At 35.7% G+C, this 25236-nt stretch overlaps 1 protein-coding gene across 4 annotated transcripts in view; it reads right to left on the bottom strand.

Moving 5' to 3' along the window:
- Nucleotides 1-670: 670 nt before the first annotated feature.
- LOC126821186 (probable mitochondrial glutathione transporter SLC25A40) overlaps nucleotides 671-25236 on the bottom strand; it is an 80347-nt gene continuing 55781 nt past the window's right edge. The window contains exons 5-9 of one of the 4 annotated variants that reach the window (XM_050549592.1): nucleotides 18215-18388; nucleotides 17155-17264; nucleotides 8126-8225; nucleotides 6328-6396; nucleotides 671-3864 (exon numbers count right to left, since the gene is read on the bottom strand). In XM_050549592.1, the coding sequence (XP_050405549.1) occupies nucleotides 3746-3864; nucleotides 6328-6396; nucleotides 8126-8225; nucleotides 17155-17264; nucleotides 18215-18388 (572 nt within the window). In that variant the 3' untranslated portion in view covers nucleotides 671-3745. Of the gene's footprint in view, nucleotides 3865-4226; nucleotides 5636-6327; nucleotides 6397-8125; nucleotides 8226-17154; nucleotides 17265-18214; nucleotides 18389-25236 lie in introns of those variants that run through there. The other 3 variants (XM_050549593.1, XM_050549594.2, XM_050549595.2) reach the window with 3 other exon arrangements.

Genomic DNA, 25236 nt, shown 5'->3' with positions numbered 1-25236 from the left:
TAGGAAGAGAGTTATTGTGTCCCAAAAAGTGTGACGGACAGACAGACGGACAGACAGACGGACAGACGGACGGACGGACGGACGGACGGACGGACGGACGGAGGGAGGGAGGGACGGACGGACGGACGGACGGACGGACGGACGGACGGACGGACGGACGGACGGACGGACGGACAGACAGACAGACAGACAGACAGACAGACAGACAGACAGACAGACAGACAGACAGACAGACAGACAGACAGACAGACAGACAGACAGACAGACGAACCCATTTTAATAGTCCCCTGCTTTCTTCGAAAGGCGGGGGACAATAAGTTTTCAAGACAATTGATTAAGAAAATGTGCGTGGCTCTGCCACAATAGGGATGTTCCTTTGGGAATAAGTATGCAAAGTTTGAAGATGATACGTTAAGAAATGCGACCTGTAGATGACAAACACACACCAGAAATGGGCGTGGTTCTGCCCCTTGGGGTCGGGCATGCAACAAAAACAATAGGGATCATCCTTAGGGTATAAGGAATATGTATGTAAAGTTTCAAGGCGATCAGTTAAGAATTGCAAACCACACACACACCCACACACAGGGGCGACAGCAATATAGTATACTATAGTTTGTAATGGGGTTTTACCATGTTTCACATCTGCCATACACATAAAGAACAAATAAACCTTTTTAACTTTATTGAATGGATTGGAAATAAATACCTTTCAACTTAAATCGTCGATTTAGGACTTAAAATGTTGGTCAACTAGCTTAGTGCCTGTTCTCAAGCGGAGCTAACTGTAGACAGGCAGCCTAAGTTTAGTATGCTATGTCCTGTTTCACAAGTTTAACCAGCGGCTGCCAGGCTAATATGTCCACATTTTGCAAGAGATGGATAGAGAACAAGCTAAAAACAAAAACAATTTTTTGTACAATCAGGTGCCATAATCCAGAAAGTTATGGACTGAAAAGCGCAAATATCGACAGGGACTAAGATTTTTGGAATATAAAGATATGTTTTAAGTTTCATCAAAATCGGATACAAAATGTGACCTCTAGAGGGACCATAACCTTTGTATTAGATTTTCATTTCAATTTTCTCGAAATTCGAATTCAACCTTCATTATGGTGATATATTTAAACGGTTTATAAAATCGGAAAAAAAATTGTGACCTCTAGAGAATCCACAAGCTAAAAATGTGATTTTTCGACCAATCAGGTGCCATAATCCAGGAAATTACGTTCGGATATGTGTGATGATCAAAAGGAACCAAGATCTTTATGATAAAAACATATATTTAAAGTTTCATCCAAATCGGATAAAAACTGTGGCCTCTAGAAGGTTCACAACCTTGATATATCATATTTTTACACTATCTGCGTACAAGGGACGGCCATTATGTCCGTCAGTTTTAGTCCGATTTTCACGAAATTCGAACTCAACCATCATTAGGATGTAACGGTGATATATTAAAACGTTTTTTAAATCGGATAAAAATTTTGACCTCTAGAGAGACCAGAAGCTAAAATCGCGAATAAAAATTGTGACCTGCATAGTGACCACAAGCTCAAAACGCGATTTTTCGTACAATCAAGGGCCATAATTCAGGAAGTTACGATTCGATATGCGCGAATATCTAAAGGAACCAAGATCCTTGGGTTATAAACATGTAATTCAAGTTTCATCAAAATTAGATGAAAATGGTGACCTCTAGAGTGTCAACAAGCTTAATATATACTATATATTTACACTATTTGCGTACGAGGATCAGCCATTTTGTCCAGCAGTTTTGGTCCGATTTTCGTGAAATTCGAACTAAGCCATAATTAGGGTATAATGGTAATTATTCAAATGTTTTTTTAAATCGGATAAAATTTGTTACTTCTAGAGGGACCACAAGCTAAAAATGCGATTTTTTGTACAATCAAGGGCCATAAATCAGGAAGTTACGATCAGATTTGCACGAATATCGAAAGGAACCAAGATCTTTGGGTTATAAACATGTATTTCAAGTTTCATCAAAATCGAATCAAAATTATGACCTCTTGCCATATTTGAGTTTGGGGATCAGATAATGCAACAAACCATTGGTTTGCCAATGGGAACTGACCCCGCCCCATTTATGGCAAATGCACATTTATATAAATACAAATTCGACTTTCAAGACCATAAAAGAAAAACAGATTACAAAGTAGCTAAAAGTCTAAACTATACCTTCCGATACATTGATGACATAACAACTATCAATGATAACGGAAATTTCAACAAATATAAAAGTCAAATATATCCTCCTGAACTAATATTAAATAAATAAAATTCCGGTACTGTAAATGCATCTGTTCTTGACCTGAACATCAATATAATTAACAATACATTTAACGTCGGTATTTTCAACAAAACGGACAAATTTGGCTTTGAAGTAGTAAAATACCCATCAATCTATAGTAACATACCAGATACCACGCTATATAGTGTTTTCTATTCACAGGCATTACGATTTTTGACAATATGTAACAATAAAGAACTATTTCTCTCCTGAATGACTCATGCTGGCATTACACAATGGGTTCTTTGGGTTGTATTCCTAATTGTTTTCAAATTTGAGTGAAGTCTGTGTCACTACAGACCCGGGACTGTACAGCGCAGTGGACGCTTACGGCTAGCCCCCGGATCCATTCACTTTTTTTGAATTGTCTGTATGTTTGTGTTTTCCTGAGTATGATGTCCTGTCCATGTATTTGTTTTTGTGTAAATTTTGTGTGGTGCAGTCCCCCTGCACTTACTATTGAGGTTCCACAACCTTGATATACCATATTTTTACACTATTTGCGTACGAGGGGCGGCCATTTTGTCCATCAGATTTGGTCCGATTTTTATGAAATTTGAACTCAATCATCATCAGGGTGTAACAATGTTAACAATATTTAAAATTGGATAAATATTGTGATCTCTACAGGGTCCACAAGCTAATATTGCTATTTTTTCGTACAATCAGGGACCATTATCCATGAAGTTACGGCCGATATGCGCAAATATTGAAAAGAATCGAGATCTTTGGGTTATAAAAATGCATATCAAGTTTCATCAAAACTGTAACCTCTTGAGTGTCCACAAGCTAAAAACGTGATTTTGCGTACAATCAGGGGCCATAATCCATGAAGTTATGGTCCGATACATGCCAATATCGACAGGAACCGAGATCTTTGGGAGATAGACCTATATTTCAAGTTTCGTCAAAATTGGATAAAAATTGTGAGCTGTAGAGTGTCCACAAACAAATTGTGGACGGACGGGGGCGACGACAATATACGTCCACATGAAAATGTTTTAATTACTGCAAAATGTTTTTGAAATGTACAACATGAAAATTTTGGACGGGGGCGACGACAATATACGGGGGCGACGACAATATACGTCCACATGAAAATGTTTTAATTACTGCAAAATGTTTTTGAAATGTACAACATGAAAATTTTGGAATTTGATATTTATCTTTTCCTTATAACCCAAAAGAACTGGGATTCTAAACCTGACCATTTCAGATTCCAATTAGACTTGATATGTTGGGTTGTTATGACAGACGGACAGACGGACGGACAGACGAACCCATTTTAATAGTCCCCTGCTCTCTTCGAAAGGCGGGGGACAAATATATTACAATATTACCATACATACATACATACATACTAAGATATGCACTTGGGTTTTATAGTTTCATTCCTACATGGCTTTAAAGCTTAATGAACATATACCATTGTTAAGAAACTGAAACTTTTTTACGCTCATTTATTGTTTGAAACATGCTTTTCAGATATTCATAAGATGTTATCATAATGGCACATGCTGGAGCAACTTTGATTATTCTTGGAACAAGCCCTGAAAAATATTTAAAAATTTTGAAAATACATGCCACATCATATACTAAATGAATAAATTATGGTTGTGTAGTCCTGCCTGATAAAATTACCATTATTTCTATAGAAAATAATTTAATATTTTACACATTTACAGACCAAGTATACTTTGCAAAATGGACAGTCTTGTTTACATGATATATTTTAAAAAGTACAAGTGTTAGATCTTCAGTGATATCTCTTATGTAAAGTGACAAAATAAATTTGCATATGATGATGTCATCAGATGGTTATCAACCATCTTGTATTGAAATAATCTATCATGAATTTCACATTTTCAATAAAATATTTGATTGCTATCACTATTTCAATATAAAGATGGGTTGCCAAGCAAAGAAACAGTCCATAAATAAATAGAAAAATCTTTGTACTGTAAAATATCATTGGGGCATTATTAACAAGATTCTGTGGCATAATTAAGGGCAATAATTCTCCAAGTAATCAGAAATTGTTGTAATCATTGCAATCGAAACAAATAGTAGGGCGACCCACCATAAATAAATATCTCCAAATATCTTGACAATTACACCACAATATCTATATATACACCAAGCCTTAAATCAGTTTCAAACATTTATAGTCACTAAATAAACGGTCATGCTGTACATAATAAGCTACGACCATTTAATCATCCATAAATAATACACTGAAAGATGGTTCCGAGTGTCGCCCATAACATCTGAGCATGTGTGAGTAAAAAATAGGTTACGTGCCCTTGTTTTGAAAGTATTCTTGCTTAACCAATCTACCGATCATTCTACGTTTGATTAATAGGCCTGGATAATCAAGACTATTTTTTTTACGAAACATGACAGAAAGTTGGAACAATAAATTGAATTTAGAAACATGCACCTTAGGCAACTCAACAATTGTTTTAAGAACCTTGTAAAAGTAAAATGAAACTACTGCTAGTATCATGTTCTTGCCCAACGCAAGTATTTCAGAGATATTATTTGTACTAAACCAAAAGATGTAGCTCCTAATGGTACAATTAATGATAAAGCAATTTAAAAAATAAAACAAACGTAATTTCTAAAACTGCTGTAATAACCAATAAGCTAAATATTACTGCTATTCAGAATTGTCAACAATAGATTTTTTACGGCTGTAATAGTTGATAGAAGTGTAGAGAATTGCAAGTGCCATGGCTATTTATAGTATCATAGACTCTACCGCTGAGTGTGTAGTGTATGCGAGAAATCACTTCAAGATAAGACACAGAAGCGTGTACATTCGCCGTGCCGAGACCAACTTTCTCTACGGTGCACGGGTCAGCCTACAAATAGCCATAAATTTAAAGTAGATCAGATTATGACTTGTGCTTTTGATACATTTCACAAGACTCGATAAAGTGCACAAAGACAAGTAATAAAAATTTGATATTCAGCTTAATCAAAACAAAGAACATAAATTTCAAGGCGATCAGATGATGACTTTTATCACTCGATAGAACAATTCTTTAAATGACATTTAGAAGTACAGTTAACTATTCACAATAAAACACAACACAAGTTAAATATGAATATAACTAATTCTCTGTTATTTAATTACGTTTCATAACAACATACAGGTTACATTCTCAAGTTAATTTGGACCAAAAGCAGGCGTTACTCAGGAACAAATGTACTTTGGATTGCTTCCCGCAAGTAGGTCAATGATTGAGTATACCAAATTCCATGTCAAAGACTACAGGTATGTTACTGTCTAAGGATCCCGAAGTATCTTGGATGACCCTAAACATTCATAATAAGTAAGTAAGTAAGTAAATTATATTGCATAAAAACAGTGGTACATATTAAAGATGGGTTCCCGCGTACAAACTGGGTGATTTAATGGTATTTATGGACTAAAAACATATTCAAACTAATTAATTTGTCATAACTTTGCTTCAAATCCTTCTTAAACATTGTAATTGCCAAGGAATGCCCTGCTATAAAAATTTGATCAAACCAGGTTATGTTTACGTCGCGCGACTTACCTCTCTTGGAAGTCAGAGGAGAATTCATTGCATACATAAGACGATGTTGTCTTTAATCACTTACTATTTATTACAAATATCGAATCCTAATTAAATTCTCGGATTATCTACTATTCACGTCTTTTTCCGTCATTTTTATCTCAGAAAGTGTTGTACATCTAACTCTTCATAAAGTTTATCAACTTGTACATCAAGCGCTCAATGTTCGCGTGTGACCTTTGACATCACGCGTGCAGAAATTCCTAATCGTCGGGCTGTTGATTTGGGGAACCCTTACATTTTTGTCCTGTATACGCCCCATGAGTGTTTTTCGGGGAATCCAGTATTTTTCTAGTAAAATTGGATATCTCTACTTTCCATATATACCAAAATTACCATACTTTTATTGGAAATAACCACCCGATAAAATACTTTTCTGGGAACCCATCTTTAAGTGATTTATCTTACCTCTAAAAAGTGACTGTATACCTTGCTGTCTATACATATGTTGCAATATTACCCATGTTGATGTTTGATCTAAACACAAAAGACATTCATTTGTTAAAATATAATTTTCAGAATGAACCAAAGACAATAAATACATGTAGATAACTACAACCTATATCATCAAAATATTTAAATAGGGTTCCTCACATGAACATTTCAACTGAGTTCCAATAAATACTATTGAGAACTTTTTTTATGTATCACTTTCAACCCTATAAAAGTCAAAACATATGTAATGATTAATGGAGAATGTGTATTAAAGGCCTGATGATGTTCCAATGGAACTGAAAGCAAACGTAGTGGACACACTAGCCGAATCATTCAACCGAATCAATCTGCGTCGAAATTCGCCTAGTCTGTCCAGTGTCATTCGGCCGAATCAAACATGTTTGATATATTCAGGTGAATATATTCGCCTACTGTCTGAACCTTGCTATTTTATAAACGGATTTCTTCGATTATGAACAAACTATTTAACTTTGGTTATTATAAACTTACCTGTGTGTTTGAAATCAACTCCGGTTAAATAAAATCCATTGTACAATTAAATATCCCAACAAATAAAAAAGTTTTCTCTTGAAAAATTGAACTCAAACAAACTTTTGACATAGGGCAATACAAAAATGGAAGCCGGTTACGTCACTCTTCGGGAGATATCATTTCGTATAAAGGGGTGACAGCATGCTACATCGAAACGTTTTACGGTACTTTTACGACAATTCGTGGTATTAGCCTCGGCTTGGTATTGAGTTTGGGGGTTCGGCCCATATTACCATCTTTTTACATTCTAGTAAAATCCCAGCAAAGTTTATACATTTTCTTTTGAAATACTATAATTTTGTTTTAATTATTTGATTATAGGTTTTTTGGCATTATACACCAACAGAATTGGCACCTTCGGGGCTGCCGCAACACGCTTGTATATGTTGCTGAAACGTTTATCGTTTCCTCGAAAGAACGATATTAAGTTAACGATGTTGTTTCTTAAATTATTTATAATACATGTATAAAGAAGATAGGGAAGGTTTAGTTTAAATACGACTTTATTTTTACTAGTATCCGTGCAATCATTGATATTTTCATTGTGAATGAAATTTGGTAGACTGGCCATCAATGGTTTCAATATAAATCTTCTATGTAATTAATTGCCTTTAGTTAAAATTTTTCGTCGCCCAAACTCAAACAATCACGGTTTGTTTTCATAGCAACATGTGGTTGTCAAACTCGCTGTCAAAACTAAACACCCCCACAACAACTGTAATGGTTTCGTCCAACACGTGACGAAAGCCATGTTGTCTTCGACTTTGTAGAAAATATAAGTAAACATGTCAAATTTTTCAAGAGAGAACTTTTTTATTCGTTGGGATATTTAATTGTATAATGGATTTTATTTAACCGGAGTTGTTTTCAAACACACAGGTAAGTTTATAATAACCAAATTTAAATAGTTTGTTCATAATCGAAGAAATCCGTTTATAAAATAGCAAGGTTCACACGATTTTTAGAATTCATTAGCCAATCACCACTGATGTCAAGAAGTCACATAATTGTATGAAGACATGGTCGCTGCCATGTTTAATCATGTGACGTGAAAGGTGATGCAATCGACTGGTGAATCGGGCAAAGAATTCGCCAAGTGTCTCCACTAATTCGACTGAATGAATTTGGTGGCGATTGATTCGGCCAAATTATTTGGCTAATGTGTCACCCACTTAAGAGCAGCTCGTTAATTTTAAGTAAACATTATTGTAATACATACATGTTATAATTGTCTTACTTGATAATGTATCTAAAGTTCCAATAGTTATTTGTCTATTAGTTTTAACAACATCAAATGGCAGTGTTAAGACTGCAGCTACCTAAAATTGAAAATAATGTGATCATCTTTTCATTAAAGAAACATTAGTTAAGAGTTTACTAAAAAGTTGGTAATTCTTGCTATAATAATTCAAAAATAGATGCTAACCAGCAGCTGCCAGGCAGGATACGCCCACATTCTGCGAGATATGGATAGAAAACAAGCTAAAAACAAGCCACATTTTACGAGATATGGATAGAGAACAAGCTAAAAACAAAAACAATTTTTTGTACAATCAGGGGCCATAATTCAGGAAGTTACGATCCGATATGCGCGAATATCGAAAGGAACCGAGATCTTTGGGTTATAAACTTACATTTCAAGTTTCATCAAAATCAAAAGAAAATTATGACCTCTAGATATATGATATATCATATTTTTACGCTATTTGAGAAGGAGGGAAGGACATTTTGTCTGTCAGTTTCGGCCGATTTTCACGAAATTTGAACTCAACCATCCTTAGGGTGTAACGGTGATATACTGAAACGTTTTTTTAAATCGGATAAAAATTATGACCTCTATAGGGTCAACAAGCTAAAGATAGGTTGCCAGGAAATGAAACAACGCCCACAGCAGCTAAATCGTCCGAGCGGTCGACAAGAGTTGTCGCATATTTATTCCTTTGTAGGTAATTGGGGGCCTTTACAAGACAGTTCCATATTTTTGTCGTTTGAGGGTCCACAAGGTTTTACAAACTGAAACAAGGGCCTCAACTTTGGAAGTAGTTTACAGAAATTGTTGAAATTTGACAGACTTTTTCGTTTTACTAATTTAAATAATGCACATAAATTTCATACAGATCGTATGATCACTTTTTTCATTCAAACATTCACAGGGTTCACACAGAACAAGGGCCATAGCTATAGATACAATTGACGGAAATTGCTGAAATTCAATAGACCTCTGTTTCACAAATTTTAATGATGCATGTAATTATAAATTTCATACATATTGGATGATAACGTTCATCAATCGAGCATTAACAAGGTTGAACAAAGTGAAACAAGGGCCATAACTCTAGAAGTAATGATTGTAAATTGTTGAAATTCAATAGATTTCGTGGTTTCACTATTTTAAATAATGCATGTCAATTTCAAAAAGATCGAATGATAACTTTTGACGTTGGAGCGTTCACAAGGTTCAATAAAGTGAAACAAGGGCCATAACTCTAAACGTAATAAACGGAAATTGGAGGCAGACCACCATTAATTTCCCCATTGACTTCAATGTTAATTCCTGCCTCTTTGCCCACCTCCAACTTTTCCCAAAATTTTAGTTGGGCTGAATGCTTTTCACTACAGACAGAGGAACAAATGGTCATGTCTTTGCCATAAAATTTGTATGAGGTCGACCACCAAAATTTTGAGATACACAAACTTGAAGAAGCATACTAAAAACATGTAACTAGTTGCCGTACATATCACCGTAGCCAACCTGATAACTCTGTTATCCTTCCACCTCAAAATCATGAATATTTACCAAAACCTGGCAGAAAATGTTAATCCAAACCCTCTTCGTCCATTCTAGACCAAAAAATCAACAAAAATGGACATGCAGAAGGGGAGAAAGGAGACAGAGAGAGAATTGCTATAAATAGATGAACTACAATTTGTGGGTACCGAGATGGTGAAATTTAATGGTGGTCTGCCTCCTATATGGTTTTATAAGTTCATATATCATCAAAATTCTTTTCTTTTTAGCTTCACATTTATTTTTGCAACATTTCTATAATACAGAATCAAAAAATATTAATTACTGAAGAAATGGTGACCCTTTAAAGTTATGTACTGTTTTGTATACCGGATTGCAGCTCAGGTCTATGGACCTTTTGTTCTAGAATTGAAGATTCTTTCTTAATTTTGTCGAAATGTGAGTTCTGCGAAAAGCTTTAAAGAGTTTCAAACAAGTCACATCAAAAATATTCAAAATATTGGAATATTTTTCAAAAATTGACTTTCTTTTACCTTTTTCTACAAAATGGTCAATTTTTGACACTTTGTATGCCTCAAAATGCCAATATTTCCCTATTTGTGGGAAAGTCTGAGATGAAAGGCATTTATTTCTAGAAACCTTGGCCGGTATACAAGAAGACAAGCTGCAAATTGGTTGCATTGAAGGTAACTGTAAGGAACTATAGTGAAACTTGTAAGCCCACCCCCTAAAAATGCTGGTGTGGTAACTCCCACCTGTGTCCACATAAGTAATACTCTTGGTGGAATATGGCTAAAAGCCATGTTCTTCTATCCCTAGCTTATATACATGTAAATAAACACAGTTAGTTATAACAAGTATGAATTATTTATTAAAATCTAATTAAGTGGTCACAAAGCACTATTTTTATTTTAAAAATGGGAATATTTCAGTATTTAAAATACTTTAGCAATCAGAGGTATCCTTGAAATTACATAGTGTAAATATTTCGTGGAAGCAAGTTGTTTTAATCTTTACATCAATTTCCTGACAAAATGAGGTGGAAAAAGGGAGTTATGACATAATTCATAGCATAAAAGGGGTATGAAAAGGCTATTTATTAATATTTTATTGCTCTGTAAGTGCCACATTTTAAAAGATCACCACAAATAATAGATTTACATCCAAAATGTAAAACATTAAGCTGCAAAAAACACATCTACAACATATCCATTTTGGGGGGTGGACTCATTTGGAAGAAATGTCATAGGATTACATGTTTGGCTATAAACAAAAAGTCTTAGAAATCCTTGAAATCTTATATGTAACTATTTGTTTGTGCCAAATAAAATGCTCGGTTACAATTCAAGCACAAAATCCAATTACTGCTAATCTGGAGTCAACAAATGTTCAATTGAATATCCAAATATCATGTTCAAGAAAAGGGGTGGGCATGGGGAGGGTGAGCCAGTCTAAATGAAATGAAGACAGAGATTTCCCTGCAAATCCATAGATTTTACTTTCTCGAGAAGGGAAATGCAACATTTTCAGGTTTTGAAAGATTAAAATTGTGTTAAGCCAGAGGAACACAGCAGCAAAATGCAGTTCACTCATGTTTTGAAAATTCTAACATACCTCAACAGCACATAATTAGACTAAATTTCTTAATTTTTAAGTTTTTGACAAACACATGAATATTTTTTCAATATCTGACAAACACAAGGACCCTTTCCATGTTATTTAACAATGAAAATAAAGACATGCAAGACGTTTTGGTTTATTTTACAACAGATGAATAATTAAAATTTTGACAGCAATAATGGGGGTAATCTGAAGATTTTCAGACAACTTATCATGATTTCCACTAATTTTGAAAAGTAAATAAACGCTGAAAATCACAAAATTTTGACTAAAATCAAAATTTCCCCTCACAAATTTGTCAAATATTTTTTAAATTTTACCATTTCACTTTTTTTACTATCAAAATGTCATATATCACATTTTCTGACAATTTGGAGATCCTATCATCAAATTTAGGCCTTTCATCCACCGTCAGGTTGTTTCCATACAGGAGGCAGACCACCATTAATTTCCCCATTGACTTCAACGTTAATTCTGGCCTCTGTGCCCACATCCCAACTTTTCCCAAAATTTTCGTTGGGCTGAATGCTTTTCACTACAGACAGAGGAACAAATGGTCATGTCTTCGCATTAAAATTTGTATGAGGTTGACCACCAAAATTTTGAGATACACAAACTTGAAGAAGCATACTAAAAACATGTAACTAGTTGCCGTATATATCACCGTAGCCAACCTGATAACTCTGTTATCCTTCCACCTCAAAATCATGAATATTTACCAAAACCTGGCAGAAAATGTTAACTCAAACCCTCTTCGTCCATTCTAGAATAAAAATCAACAAAAATGGGCATGCAGAAGAGGAGAAAGGAGACAGAGAGAGAATTGCTATAAATAGACAAACTACAATTTGTGGGTACCAAGATGGTGAAATTTAATGGCGGTCTGCCTCCAATTGCTGAAATTCATTAGGCTTCTTCGTTTCACTAATTTAAATAATGCATATAAATTTCAGAAAGATCGGATGATAACTTTTCCTGTTGGAGCGTTCACACGGTTCAATAAAGTGAAACAAGGGCCAGAACTCTAGACGTAATAAACGGAAATTGCTAAAATTCAATAGGCTTCTTCGTTTTACTAATTTAAATAATGCATATAAATTTCACAAAGATCAGATGATAACTTTTGACGTTAGAGCGTTCACAAGGTTCAATAAAGTGAAACAGGGGCCATAACTCTAGACGTAATAAACGGAAATTGCTGAAATTTGATAGGATTCTTCATTTCCATAATTTAAATAATGCATATAAATTTCACAAAGATCAGATGATAACTTTTGGTGTTAGAGCGTTCACAAGGTTCAATAAAGTGAAACAGGGGCCATAACTCTAGACGTAATAAACGGAAATTGCTGAAATTCGATAGGATTCTTCATTTCCATAATTTAAATAATGCATATATATTTCACAAAGATCAGATGATAACTTTTGATGTTAGAGCGTTCACAAGGTTCAATAAAGTGAAACAAGGGCCATAACTCTAGATGTAATAAACGGAAATTGCTGAAATTCAATAGGCTTCTCCGTTTCACTAATCTAAATAATGCATATAAATTTCACAAAGATCGAATGATAACTTTTGGCGTTAGAGCGTTCACAAGGTTCAATAACGTGAAACAAGGGCCATAACTCTAGACGTAATAAACGGAAATTGCTGAAATTCAATAGGATTCTTTGTCTCACTAATTTAAATAATGCATATAATTTTCAGAAAGATCGAATGATAACTTTTGACGTTAGAGCGTTCACATGGATCAATCAAGTGAAACAAGGGCCATAACTCTTAGACGTAATAAATGGAAATTGCTGAAATTCAATAGGCTTCTTCGTTTCAGTAACCTAAATAATGCATATAAATTTCAGAAAGATCGGATGATAACTTTTGACGTTAGAGCATTCACAAGGATCAATTTCAGAAAGATCGGATGATAACTTTTGACGTGAGAGCGTTCACAAGGATCAATAAAGTAAAACAAGGGCCATTACTCTAGACGTAATAAACGGAAATTGCCGAAATTCAATAGGCTTCTTCGTTTCAGTAATCTAAATAATGCATATAAATTTAAGAAAGATCGGATGATAACTTTTGGTGTTAGAGCGTTCACAAGGTTCAATAAAGTGAAACAACGGCCATAACTCTAGACGTAATAAACGGAAATTGCTGAAATTCAATAGGATTCTTCGTTTCACTAATTTAAATAATGCATGCAAATTTCAGAAAGATCGGATGATAACTTTTGAAGTTAGAGCGTTCACAAGGTTCAATAAAGTGAAACAAGGGCCATAACTCTAGACGTTATAAACAGAAATTGTTGAAATTTAATAGGCTTCTTCGTTTCACTTACTTAAATATTGCATATAAATGTCACAAAGATCGTATGTTAACTTTTGGCATTAGAGCGTTCACAAGGTTCAACAAAGTGAAACAAGGGCCATAACTCTAGACGTAATAAACGGAAATTATTGAAATTAAATAGGATTCTTCATCTCACTAATGTTAACAATATATATCAATTTTAAAACAATTGGATGATAACTTTTGGCGTTAGAGCGTTCAGACGGACGGACGGGAGCGACGGCAATATACGTCCACATTTCAATGTGGGCGTATATAAAAAGGCAATTCAGGAAGTTACGTTCCGATGGGCGCAAATATCAAAAGGAACCAAGAAATCTGGGTTATAAAAATGCCTGTCAAGTTTCATCAAAATCGGTTCAAAATTGTGACCTCTATAGGTCCACAAGCTAAAAACGTGATTTTTTCGTACAATCAGGGGCCATAATCCATGAAGTTTCGGGCCGATACATGCCAATATCGAAAGCAGCCGAGATCTTTTGGGGATAAACCTATCTTTTAGGTTTCGTCAAAATCGGATAATTGTGGACCGACGTCCGGACGGACAGGGCGACGACAATATACGTCCACATGAAAATGTGGGCGTATAAAAATGTGATTTTTCGACCAATCAGGTGCCACAATCCAGGAAGTTACGTTCGGATATGTGTGATGATCAAAAGGAACCAAGATCATTATGATAAAAACATATATTTAAAGTTTCATCCAAATTGGATACAAAGTGTGGCCTCTAGAGGGTTCACAACAGTGATGGGATTTTGCCCATATATTCCGAATCTTTTTTCCACACGCCCAAAATTGTCCAACCGGGAATATGCCCAATTGGATATCAAGACAGTGCCGAGAACCCACTTTTGTTCGATATATAATGTTTCTCGGTGGACTATTGTTGGGTAGGGTCCCCTTGATTTTTCCAGGGTGGGTGTGGTCGTGTCACTCTTGGGGAAAATTAATTATTCAAGATGGCGGTCAAAAATGGCGAGAAAAATACAAAAAAACATTTTTCACCTTCATAGGTCGTGTAATATATCGTTTTATAGGTTTTTGGGGTCACTGAACACGCATACGGGCATATTTTTAACATCCGACCTATTCCGACAAAGATATTCAAAATGGCCGCGGAAGTACAAGAATTTCATATATCGCCATACTAGGTCGTGTAATATATCATTTTATATGTTTTGGGGGTCGCTTAACGCGAATTCGGACATCTTACCAACATAAGACCCATCATGAAGATGGAAAATAAAAAAACAACAAAGTTCACACAGCTGGATTTATGATAAATCATTCCAGAAATTTTAATTTTAGCTAAAACTATAAGTAACAAAAAGATACGATATGTAAAACATATGACCAAAGCAGTATTAATATTAGTGTATCATATTGTGTCATCTTCATCATCGTCTTCATCATCACTATCCTCTGTTCCAGTCTCAAATGAGACGGAATTGAAGCATTTGTCTGAATTGGAACAAGAACAAAAACCAGAACATTTTTTTACATACACAACGGCCGCTTTGACATAGCGGCTCAGATTAACACCCGCATTTTATAACTTTTATCAGAACATCCTTTACCATCTTAGTACCATCTGGTACCAATCTGGGCACTAGTGAATTTTGGGAGACTGGAAGAGTACTCACCCCAGCCATAGTCTAGTGGACTTAAGTCTGGTGGATCGGTTTCGTCCACGGCTGAAAAGCATACTTTTAATTGAAGGTGGCTCGTTTCAGGCTCAACTTTACAGCTTCGTCTGTTTAGGAGCCACGTCTGCTTGATTTCTGCGTATTCTCGATTTCATCATATGTTTTACATATCGTATCATTTTGTTACTTATAGTTTTAGCTAAAATTGAAATCTCTGGAATGATTTATCTTAAATCAAACTGTGTGAACTTTGCTTTTTTTTATTTATTTTCCGCCTTCATGATGGGTCTTATGTTGAAAAGATGTCCGAATTCGCGTTAAGCGACCCCCAAAACATATACACCGATATTACACGACCTAGTATGGCGAAATATGAAATTCGTGTACTTCTGCCATTTTGAATATCTTTGTCGGAATAGGTCGGATCTTAAAAATATGCCTGTATGCGTGTTCAGCGACCCCGAAAATATGCCCGTATGCGTGTTCAGCGACCCCGAAAACCTATAAAACGATATATACTATTCAAAAAAAGTAGGGGATATTTGATTTTGGGGGCATAATACTAAAATATGCAAATGACTACGAAAAAAGTCACTATAGAACCTAACAGAAGAAACATTTCCAGTTACATGTGACGCCCAAACGCACCAATAGCTACCGCATGGAATGCAGGTGATGCTTGGGATCATCATGGGGGTCCAACCCAAGATTTGCACGACTCTGACTTTGAATGTTACAGTCATTGTGGCATTGAATTCCAGGGTGGAAACATCAGTTTAATTGTTTTAGTGACCAGAAAACAAATTTTGATATGCGTCGGCTTACCCAAAATGAAAGGTTACGTGCCCTTGGCATGCTACAGATCGGCACAACACAGGCGGTTGTGGCGCGGACGATGAATATCGAAAGGAACCAAGATCTTTGGTATATAAAACGCATTCCATGTTTTATCAAAATCAGATCAAAATTGTGACTTACAGAGGGTCCACGGCCTTGATATACCATATTTTACACTATTTGCGTACATGGAGCGGCCATTTTGTCCGAAATTCAAACTCAACCATCATTAGGGTGTAACAGTGATATACTAAAACGTTTTTTGAAATCGGATAAAAATTGTGACCTTTAGAGGGACCACAAACTAAAAACGTGATTTTTCGTACAATCAGGGGCCATAATTCTGGAAGTTACGATCCGATATAATATCGACAGGAAACAAGATATTTGGGTTATAAACATGCATTTCAAGTTTTATCAAAATCAAATTAAACATTTTACCTCTAGAGTGTCCACAAGCTAAAAATCGGATAAAAATTGTGACCTCTATAGGGACCACAAGCTCAAACTGTGATTTTTCATACAATCAGGGGCCATAATCCCTGAAGTTATGGTCCGATACACGCCAATATCGAAAGGAACCAAGATCTTTGGGAGATATACTTATATTTCAAGTTTCGTTAAAATCGGATAAAAATTGTGACCTGTAGTGTGTCCACAAACAAATTGTGGACGGACGGACAGGGGCGACAACAATATACGTCCACATGAAAATCGAAAATTTCATTCAAATTACTTCATTCTGAGCCAAATTATCACTGTGTGTAGTTTTGACAAGATGTGTGCATAGTGGTAACCAGGGTTCTGGTATATTCAAGAGTTATTACAATCTACTTGGATTTGTTATCTTGTGTACACTTATAGATATAGACTACAAACCGTTCCAGCTGATGCACCAGCAACAAAACTGTTTATTGGTGTTAGTTTAGCTGAACCTCTAGTTCTTAACACATCGGATTTTGTGACTTTCAAATTCAAGCTAAGTTTGCAATCTAGTTGGATTTCTTATTTGTGTACACTTATAGATATAGACTACAAACCGTTCCAGCTGATGCACCAGCAATAAAACTTTCTATTAGTTTTAATTTAGTTGAACCTCTAGTTCTTAACACATGGGATTTCATTTGCTCATAACTGAACCAGTATAGGGCTGAAATAAAAATATACTTTCTTTCAAATACACACTTATATAGCAACAAAACATCCCTATTAATAATTGTTGTCATCTGTGAATACTGAGAATACTTCTACAATACTGCATGCCTGGTGGAGTGGGAGGCCTAGGGGGGGCTTTAGCCCCCCCAATAATTTGGCCGCAAGTACTCTTTTCTCCAGGTTATTGCGGCCCCTGGACCAACGCCTATAAGGACCTAGGATGGAAGCCCCCCTAATCAAGAATTGCTTCCGCCGGCCTTGTACTGGTTCTTATTTCAGCATTTATCAATCTGTAAAATGTACATGCAGACAATTAATTTTGCAATATTCTCTTTACCTCTCAAATTGTTCAAAATTTCAATGGATAGACTTAGTTTCAAAGATAGAACATAATGGCTAAAAATTTAAGCTTAGTCTCATATCATCATGACATGAGAATGTAATACTGGATCATGCCATCAAATTTCAAGGGAGAATAGTACTACTGTTGCTATATTTCTTTATTAAAACTGAATTAATCATCAAAAAAACTACTTGGAACTAAACACATGAGTGGTGCTATCTTTTTGTCATAAACATCCTTCATTTCATATTTATGTCAAGTAGGGTATGTTTTAAAAAATACTATATCCAAAATTTTTGCACGATACATCAAGCATTATTTCCCTAGAATTTTTTTAAATGATGAGCTAGTGAAAACGAGATCTTAAAAATCTTCCTTTTACACTCAATTTTTTGAACTTCGATACTTTTTTTACACTCAATTTTTTTAAACATCTATATACTTTGTACACTCAATTTGGGGCAATTTACTGCACTGGCATGTAATGTTTCACAAGAAATTGAGGACAGGTGCAGTAGCAATCATTTTCATAAAAGACATAGTCACAAATGAACGTTGTCAGTCTTTTTAACACCTTAAAGATCAAGTAAAAGAAACATTACCTGAAAATGGTAAATCTCGTAACAAAGTAGGACCAAGTCCTCGCCACATAGATAATAAACCACCCTGACTGATCATCTTTTGGATTGCTGTAATAATTTCTCTGTAGGTCAGCTGCTCAGACTGCATTTTTGTGCGAACAAGTTCTAAGGGACTTATTAAAGTCACTGCCCAAACTGTAACATAAATTCAATAATAACAAGCCAACAGTGAGGCTGATGTTCCTCGCCGAAATGCCAAAAAATATTGATTACACAAATTAATTAACAGCAAATTCATTTTTTTCAAAAGTATCAAGCAATCAAACTGATTATCAACTATACACTAAGTTTCATCACTCTATATCAGATAGAATCAAAGTTATCTTGTCCCAGAGCATCGACCAATGAAATTGCTTAGCTCTGCTTAGCTTTAACTCGAAGTGTTAATCATTGAACTCAGTCAAGACATTCACCTAATGAACATCTATATCAAGTTTAAACATTCTACCTCAATTAGAAGCAGAGTTATTGTGTTCCAAAGTCTTGACCAATCAAATTTAGCTCGAAATGTTACATCTACATTAAGTTTAAACATTCTACCTCAATTAAAAGCAGATTGTTATGTTCCAAAGTTTTGACCAATCAAATTGCTTATCGCTCTGCTTACCCTGAGCAGAAAATGCTCATTATCGAACCTAATCAAGGTATTGATGCAATAAAACTATACACCAAGTTTCATCACTCTCACTTAAAGTTATTGTGTCCCAAAGCATCAACCAATCAAATTGCTTATCTCTGCTTACCCTAAGCAGAGAATGCTCATCTTCAAACTCCATCAAGGCATTGACCTAATAAACACCTACAAGTTTGAAAATTCTAGCTCAATTAGAAGAAGAGTTTATTGTTTTCCAAAGTCTCGGCCAATCAAATTGCTTATCGCTCTGCTTACCCTGAGCAGAAAATGCTCATTATAGAACTTAGTCAAGGTATTGATGTAATGAAACTATACACCAAGTTTTATCACTCTCACTTGATTAGAACTAAAGTTATCGTGTCCCAAAGCATCAACCAATCAAATTGCTTATCTCTGCTTAACCTAAGCAGAAAATGCTGATCTTCGAACTCCATCACACCAAGCTCAATTAGAAGGAGAGTTATTGTGTCCCAAAAAGTGTGATGGACAGACAGACGGATGGACAGACAGACAGACGGATGGACGGACGTCCGGATGGACAAACGAACCCATTTTAATAGTCGCCTGCTTTCTTTGAAAGGCGGGGGACAATTAATTGTCATAGCATGGTCACTTGTACACCTGATTCCCCCACATGAATTAAAAAAGGACAATCCCTATCAAATAAATTACATGTAGATGGTTTAGAAAAATTTAGTGTTTGTTTTAAAATTATCAGACTTCTTTGATTAGGTTAACCAGTGGCTGCCAGGCAGGAAACGCCCTCATTTTCAAGAGATGGATAGAGAACAAGCTAAAAAGAAGTGATTTTTCGTACAATCAGGGGCCATAATTCAGGAAGTTACGGTCCGATATGCACAAATATCGAACGGAACCGAGATCTTTGGATTATAAACTTACATTTCAAGTTTCAACAAAATCGGATAAAAATTGTGACCTCTATAGGGTCCACAACCTTGATATACCATATTTTTAACCTATTTGAGAACGAACGGCAGCCATTTTGTCTGTCAATTCAAACTCATCCTTCCTTAGGGTGTAACGGTGATATAATAATACGGTTTTTTAAATCAGATAAAAATTATGACCTCTATAGGGTCCACAAGCTAAAAGTAAAAACACGATTTTTCGTACAATCAGGGGCCATAATTCAGGAAGTTACGGTCCGATATGCGCGAATATCGAAAGGAACCGATATCTTTGGGTTATAAACTTACATTTCAAGTTTCAACAAAATCGGACAAAAATTGTAACCTCTATAGGGTCCACAAGCTAAAAACGTGATTTTTCGAACAAACAGGGGCAATAATCCATGAAGTTTCGATTCGATACATGCCAATATCGAAAGCAACCATGATCTTATGGAGATAAACCTATATTTCAAGTTTCGTCAAAATCGGATAAGAATTGTGACCTGTAGAGTGTCCACAAACAAATTGTGGACGTCCGGACGGACAGGGGCGACAACAATATACGTCCACATGAAAATGTGGGCGTATAAAAATTGCGACCTCTATAGGGTCCAGAAGTTAAAAACGTGATTTTTCGTACAAACAGGGGCCATAATCCATGAAGTTTCGATCCGATACATGCCAATATCGAAAGCAGCCAAGATCTTTTGGAGATAAACCTATATTTCAAGTTTCGTCAAAATCGGATAAGAATTGTGACCTGTAGAGTGTCCACAAACAAATTGGACGGACAGGGGTGACGACAATATACGTCCACATGAATTAGATTTATGTATTTTCTCACTAAATTTTAATATATAACTGATTTTGTGTTCGACAGATTGTGCCGAAAACAAAGCAAATATTTGTAAGCAAACTAAACAAAAAGTTAATTGAACAAGTTTAGATTTTGGCCCATCAGTATCGAAAATAACAAATTAGATCAATCCAATTCAATTCTTTATTTGGATCTAAATCAAAGATGTTTAACTCTTTTGTTTTGTCTGATATCCCAAATATATGTCAAGTCTGTTTTACAAGGATCTAACTTGTGAACTATCTTCATCTTATTTTTTTGAACTACCAGGGGCGTATATAAAGATTTTGTTTAGGGGGGGAGGGTGTTTGACAAAAATTTATGTGAACCTTAGAGGCAGTGGCTATAACAATGAGCAACCTGAGAAAATTTTGAAAACATGAATTAATATCCTGGCATTTGAGGTCATTGCTGGGAGTAAATTCAAGAGAACCAGAAATGGGAGTCAATGCAACAGAATCTCGAGATCTGCCCCAGTCAAATCCGCCTGTTTTGCAAGAGTTGACAGAACATTTGTATAATCTGAGCCTCCACGACCCACACACCAGTGGTACTACTAACTGGGCAGCTGGGCAGTTCAATTGTAATAATATTGCCAGAATTTTTGCTCTTGAAATTAATGGTGGCAGTATATTTCGTTAATTAATTTTTTTGGCAAGTTGGTAGATTCCCACATATGTACTTTAATCAACTTAGTTAATAACTGATGGGTTGACACATAAAAAGAGTTATTTAGCCAAAACATGTGTCAATAAAATACCACCAGTTTAAACGTGAGTGGAATTATTCTAATTGCATCATTTGGCTTAATTTAACCAATCATATCGTTAATTGCACAGGTTCAGGGCCATGATCAGGATTTCTGTGCATGACATGCATGAGTCTTATAAAAGAAATCATAATAAACTTTTAAGTTAGACTTCCATTAGATTCCAGAGAGGTTCCATCTGAGTTCCTAGACAGCCACAAGGCTGGCTAGGGTGGAGAAATGGTTTTAGCTAGTATTGTTATATATTATGCTTGTATACATGTTTTCGGCTATATATATATATAAAATGTAGAAGCGAACAGTTGCATTGTTATTCCTGGTAAGACAAACGTCTTAAGAAAACTGTAAGAAGTAAATACACAACGTGAAGCAGAAGTAAAGACAGCTAGAGACAAATTCTAGACGATCACAAGGCTACAGAAATATGTAGTAAGAAAAGATGCATGGGTCGTTTGTAGGATGTGGCGACCATTTTCGACATACACCCGCTCACCATGTCAGACAGAAAAGCCCATGGTGCTACACAGTATAACCGTGAAGATGATAGCGCTGAGACAGTATAAAACTACAGAGGAGTAGAATAATAATGGAATCTAGCGCCGCAGGTGTGAACAAAATTCAGATATGTAACTGAGCTTTTAATTTTTGAAACTAGGCCTGAAAATTTTAGTCAATGTCATGACAAATGGGACCAAATTCTCGTTAATGAAAGGATAAGAAATAGGACAGAATCTTTAGGCCTGTCTGTCAATTTCACCTGTTTCATGAGAGTAGAAATAACAATTCTACAGTTTGTCACTCCACGACAAGACTCACTAGTGGTATTACTACTTGGCGAATCACTGTATAAGAGAGAGGGGATGAAGAATAATGACATAATGGAATTGAACGCCGTAGGCGAGAATTTTTTTCAAATTATGTGACAAGAGCTTTTAATTTTTAGGAAGTGGGCCTGAAGGAACTTTGTCTCATGGTGGCACTTATTTGGTCTCTCTAAGCCATTTACTGGACTTTGGGGGAAGATTTTGCAGAATTCTGATGGTCTGAAAATACGTTTTAAGAATGAGTTCGCGAGAGAATCATACAAAATTTAGAACCAGCGGCTGCCAGGCAGGATACGCCCACATTTTCGAGAGATGGATAGAGAACAAGCTAAAATGAAAGTGATTTTTCCTACAATCAAGGGCCATAATTCAGGAAATTATAATTCGATATGCGCAAATATCGAAAGGAACCGAGATCTTTGTGTTATAAACTTACATTTCAAGTTTCAACAAAATCAGATAAAAATTGTGACATCCATAGGATCCACAATCTTGATATACCATATTTTTACGCTATTTGAGAACGAAGGGCGGCCATTTTGTCTGTCAGTTTAGGGCCGATTTTCACGAACAGTGATAAATTAATACGTATTTTTTTAAATAGGATAAAAATGATGACCTCTTTAGGGTCCACAAGCTAAAAACGCGATTTTTCGTACAATCAGGTGCCATAATTCAGGAAGTTACAGACCGATATGCGCGAATATCAAAAGGAACCGAGATCTTTGGGTTATAAACTTACATTTCAAGTTTCAACAAAATCTGATAACCAGCGGCTGCCAGGCAGGATACGCCCACATTTTCGAGAGATGGATAGAGAACAAGCTAAAAAGAAAGTGATTTTTCCTACAATCAAGGGCCATAATTCAGGAAATTACAATTCGATATGTGCAAATATCAAAAGGAACCGAGATCTTTGTGTTATAAACTTACATTTCAAGTTTCAACAAAATTGGATAAAAATTGTGACCTCCATAGGATCCACAACCTTGATATACCATATCTTTACGCTATATGAGAACGAAGGGCGGCCATTTTGTCTGTCAGTTTTGGGCCAATTTTCACGAAATTCAAACTCAGCCGTCCTTATGGTGTAACGGTGATATAATAATACGTTTTTTTAAATCGGATAAAAATTATGACCTAAAAACGCAATTTTTCTTACAATCAGGGGCCATAATTCAGGAAGTTACGGTCCGATATGTGCGAATATCGAAAGGAACCTAGATCTTTGGGTTTTAAACTTACATTTCAAGTTTCAACAAAATCGGATTAAAATTGTGACCTCTATAGGGTCCACAACCTTGATATACCATATTTTTACGCTATTTGCGAACGAAGGGCGGCCATTTTGTCTGTCAGTTTTGGGCGGATTTTCACGAAATTCGAACTCAGCCATCCTTATGGTGTAACGGTGATATAAAAATTTGTTTTTTTTAAATTGGATAAAAATTATGACCTCTATAGGGTCCACAAGCTAAAAACGCGATTTTTCGTACAATCAGGGGCCATAATTCAGGAAGTTACGGTCCAATATGCGCAAATATCGAAAGGAACCGAGATCTTTGGGTTTTAAACTTACATTTCAAGTTTCAACAAAATCGGATTAAAATTGTGACCTCTATAGGGTCCACAACCTTGATATACCATATTTTTTACACAATTTGAGAATGAAGGGCGGCCATTTTGTCTGTCAGTTTTGGGTCAATTTTCACGAAATTTGAACTCAGCCGTCCTTAGGGTGTAATGGGGATATAATAATACGTTTTTTTAAATCGGATAAAAATTATGACCTCTATAGGGTCCACAAGCTAAAAACGCGATTTTTCGTACAATCAGGGGCCATAATTCAGGAAGTTACGGTCCGATATGTGCGAATATCGAAAGGAACCTAGATCTTTGGGTTTTAAATTTACATTTCAAGTTTCAACAAAATCGGATAACCAGCGGCTGCCAGGCAGGATACGCCCACATTTTCGAGAGATGGATAGAGAACAAGCTAACAAGAAAGTCATTTTTTCCTACAATCAAGGGCCATTTTTCAGGAAGTTACGGTCCGATATGCGCGAATATCGAAAGGAACCGAGATCTTTGGGTTATAAACTTACATTTCAAGTTTCACCAAAATCGGATAACCAGCAGCTCCCAGGCAGGATACGCCCACATTCTCGAGAGATGGATAGAGAACAAGCTAACAAGAAAGTGATTTTTCCTAAAATCAAGGGCCATAATTCAGGAAATTACAATTCGATATGCGCAAATATCAAAGGAACTGAGATCTTTGTGTTATAAACTTACATTTCAAGTTTCACCAAAATCGGATAACCAGCGGCTCCCAGGCAGGATAAAACAAAATCAGATAAAAATTGTGACCTCTGTAGGGTCCACAACCTTGATATACCGTATTTTTATGTTATTTTAGAACAAACGGCGGCCATTTTGTCTGTCAATTTGGGGCCGATTTTCACGAAATTCAAACTCGGTCGTCCTTAGGGTGTTACGGTGATATAATAATACGTTTTTTTTAATCGGATAAAAATTATGACCTCTATTGGGTCCACAAGCTAAAAGCGCGATTTTTCGTACAATCAGGGGCCATAATTCAGGAAATTACGGTCCGATATGCACAAATATCGAAAGGATCCGAGATCTTTGGGTTATAAACTTACATTTCAAGTTTCAACAAAATCAGATAAAAATTGTGACCTCTATAGGGTCCACAAGCTAAAAACGTGATTTTTTGTACAAACAGGGGTCATAATCCATGAAGTTTCGATCAGATACATGCCAATATCGAAAGCATCCGAGATCTTTTGGAGATAAACCCATATGTCAAGTTTCGTCAAAATCGGATAAGAATTGTGACAGACAATTTCATATTAAATTTGATGGTCGAACTTGAAGAAAATGACTTCATTTTTGACTTCATTTTTCCAATAAAATCATTCATTGCCTGGATTATTAGGTCAGATAATGCCCCAAGCAACCG

The sequence above is a fragment of the Patella vulgata genome, chromosome 5 (assembly GCF_932274485.2).
Source record: "Patella vulgata chromosome 5, xgPatVulg1.2, whole genome shotgun sequence".
NCBI classification, from domain to species: Eukaryota; Metazoa; Mollusca; class Gastropoda; family Patellidae; genus Patella; species Patella vulgata.
The sequence above is the reverse complement of the archived record's forward strand: the minus strand, read 5'-3'. Positions and strand labels throughout refer to the sequence as shown.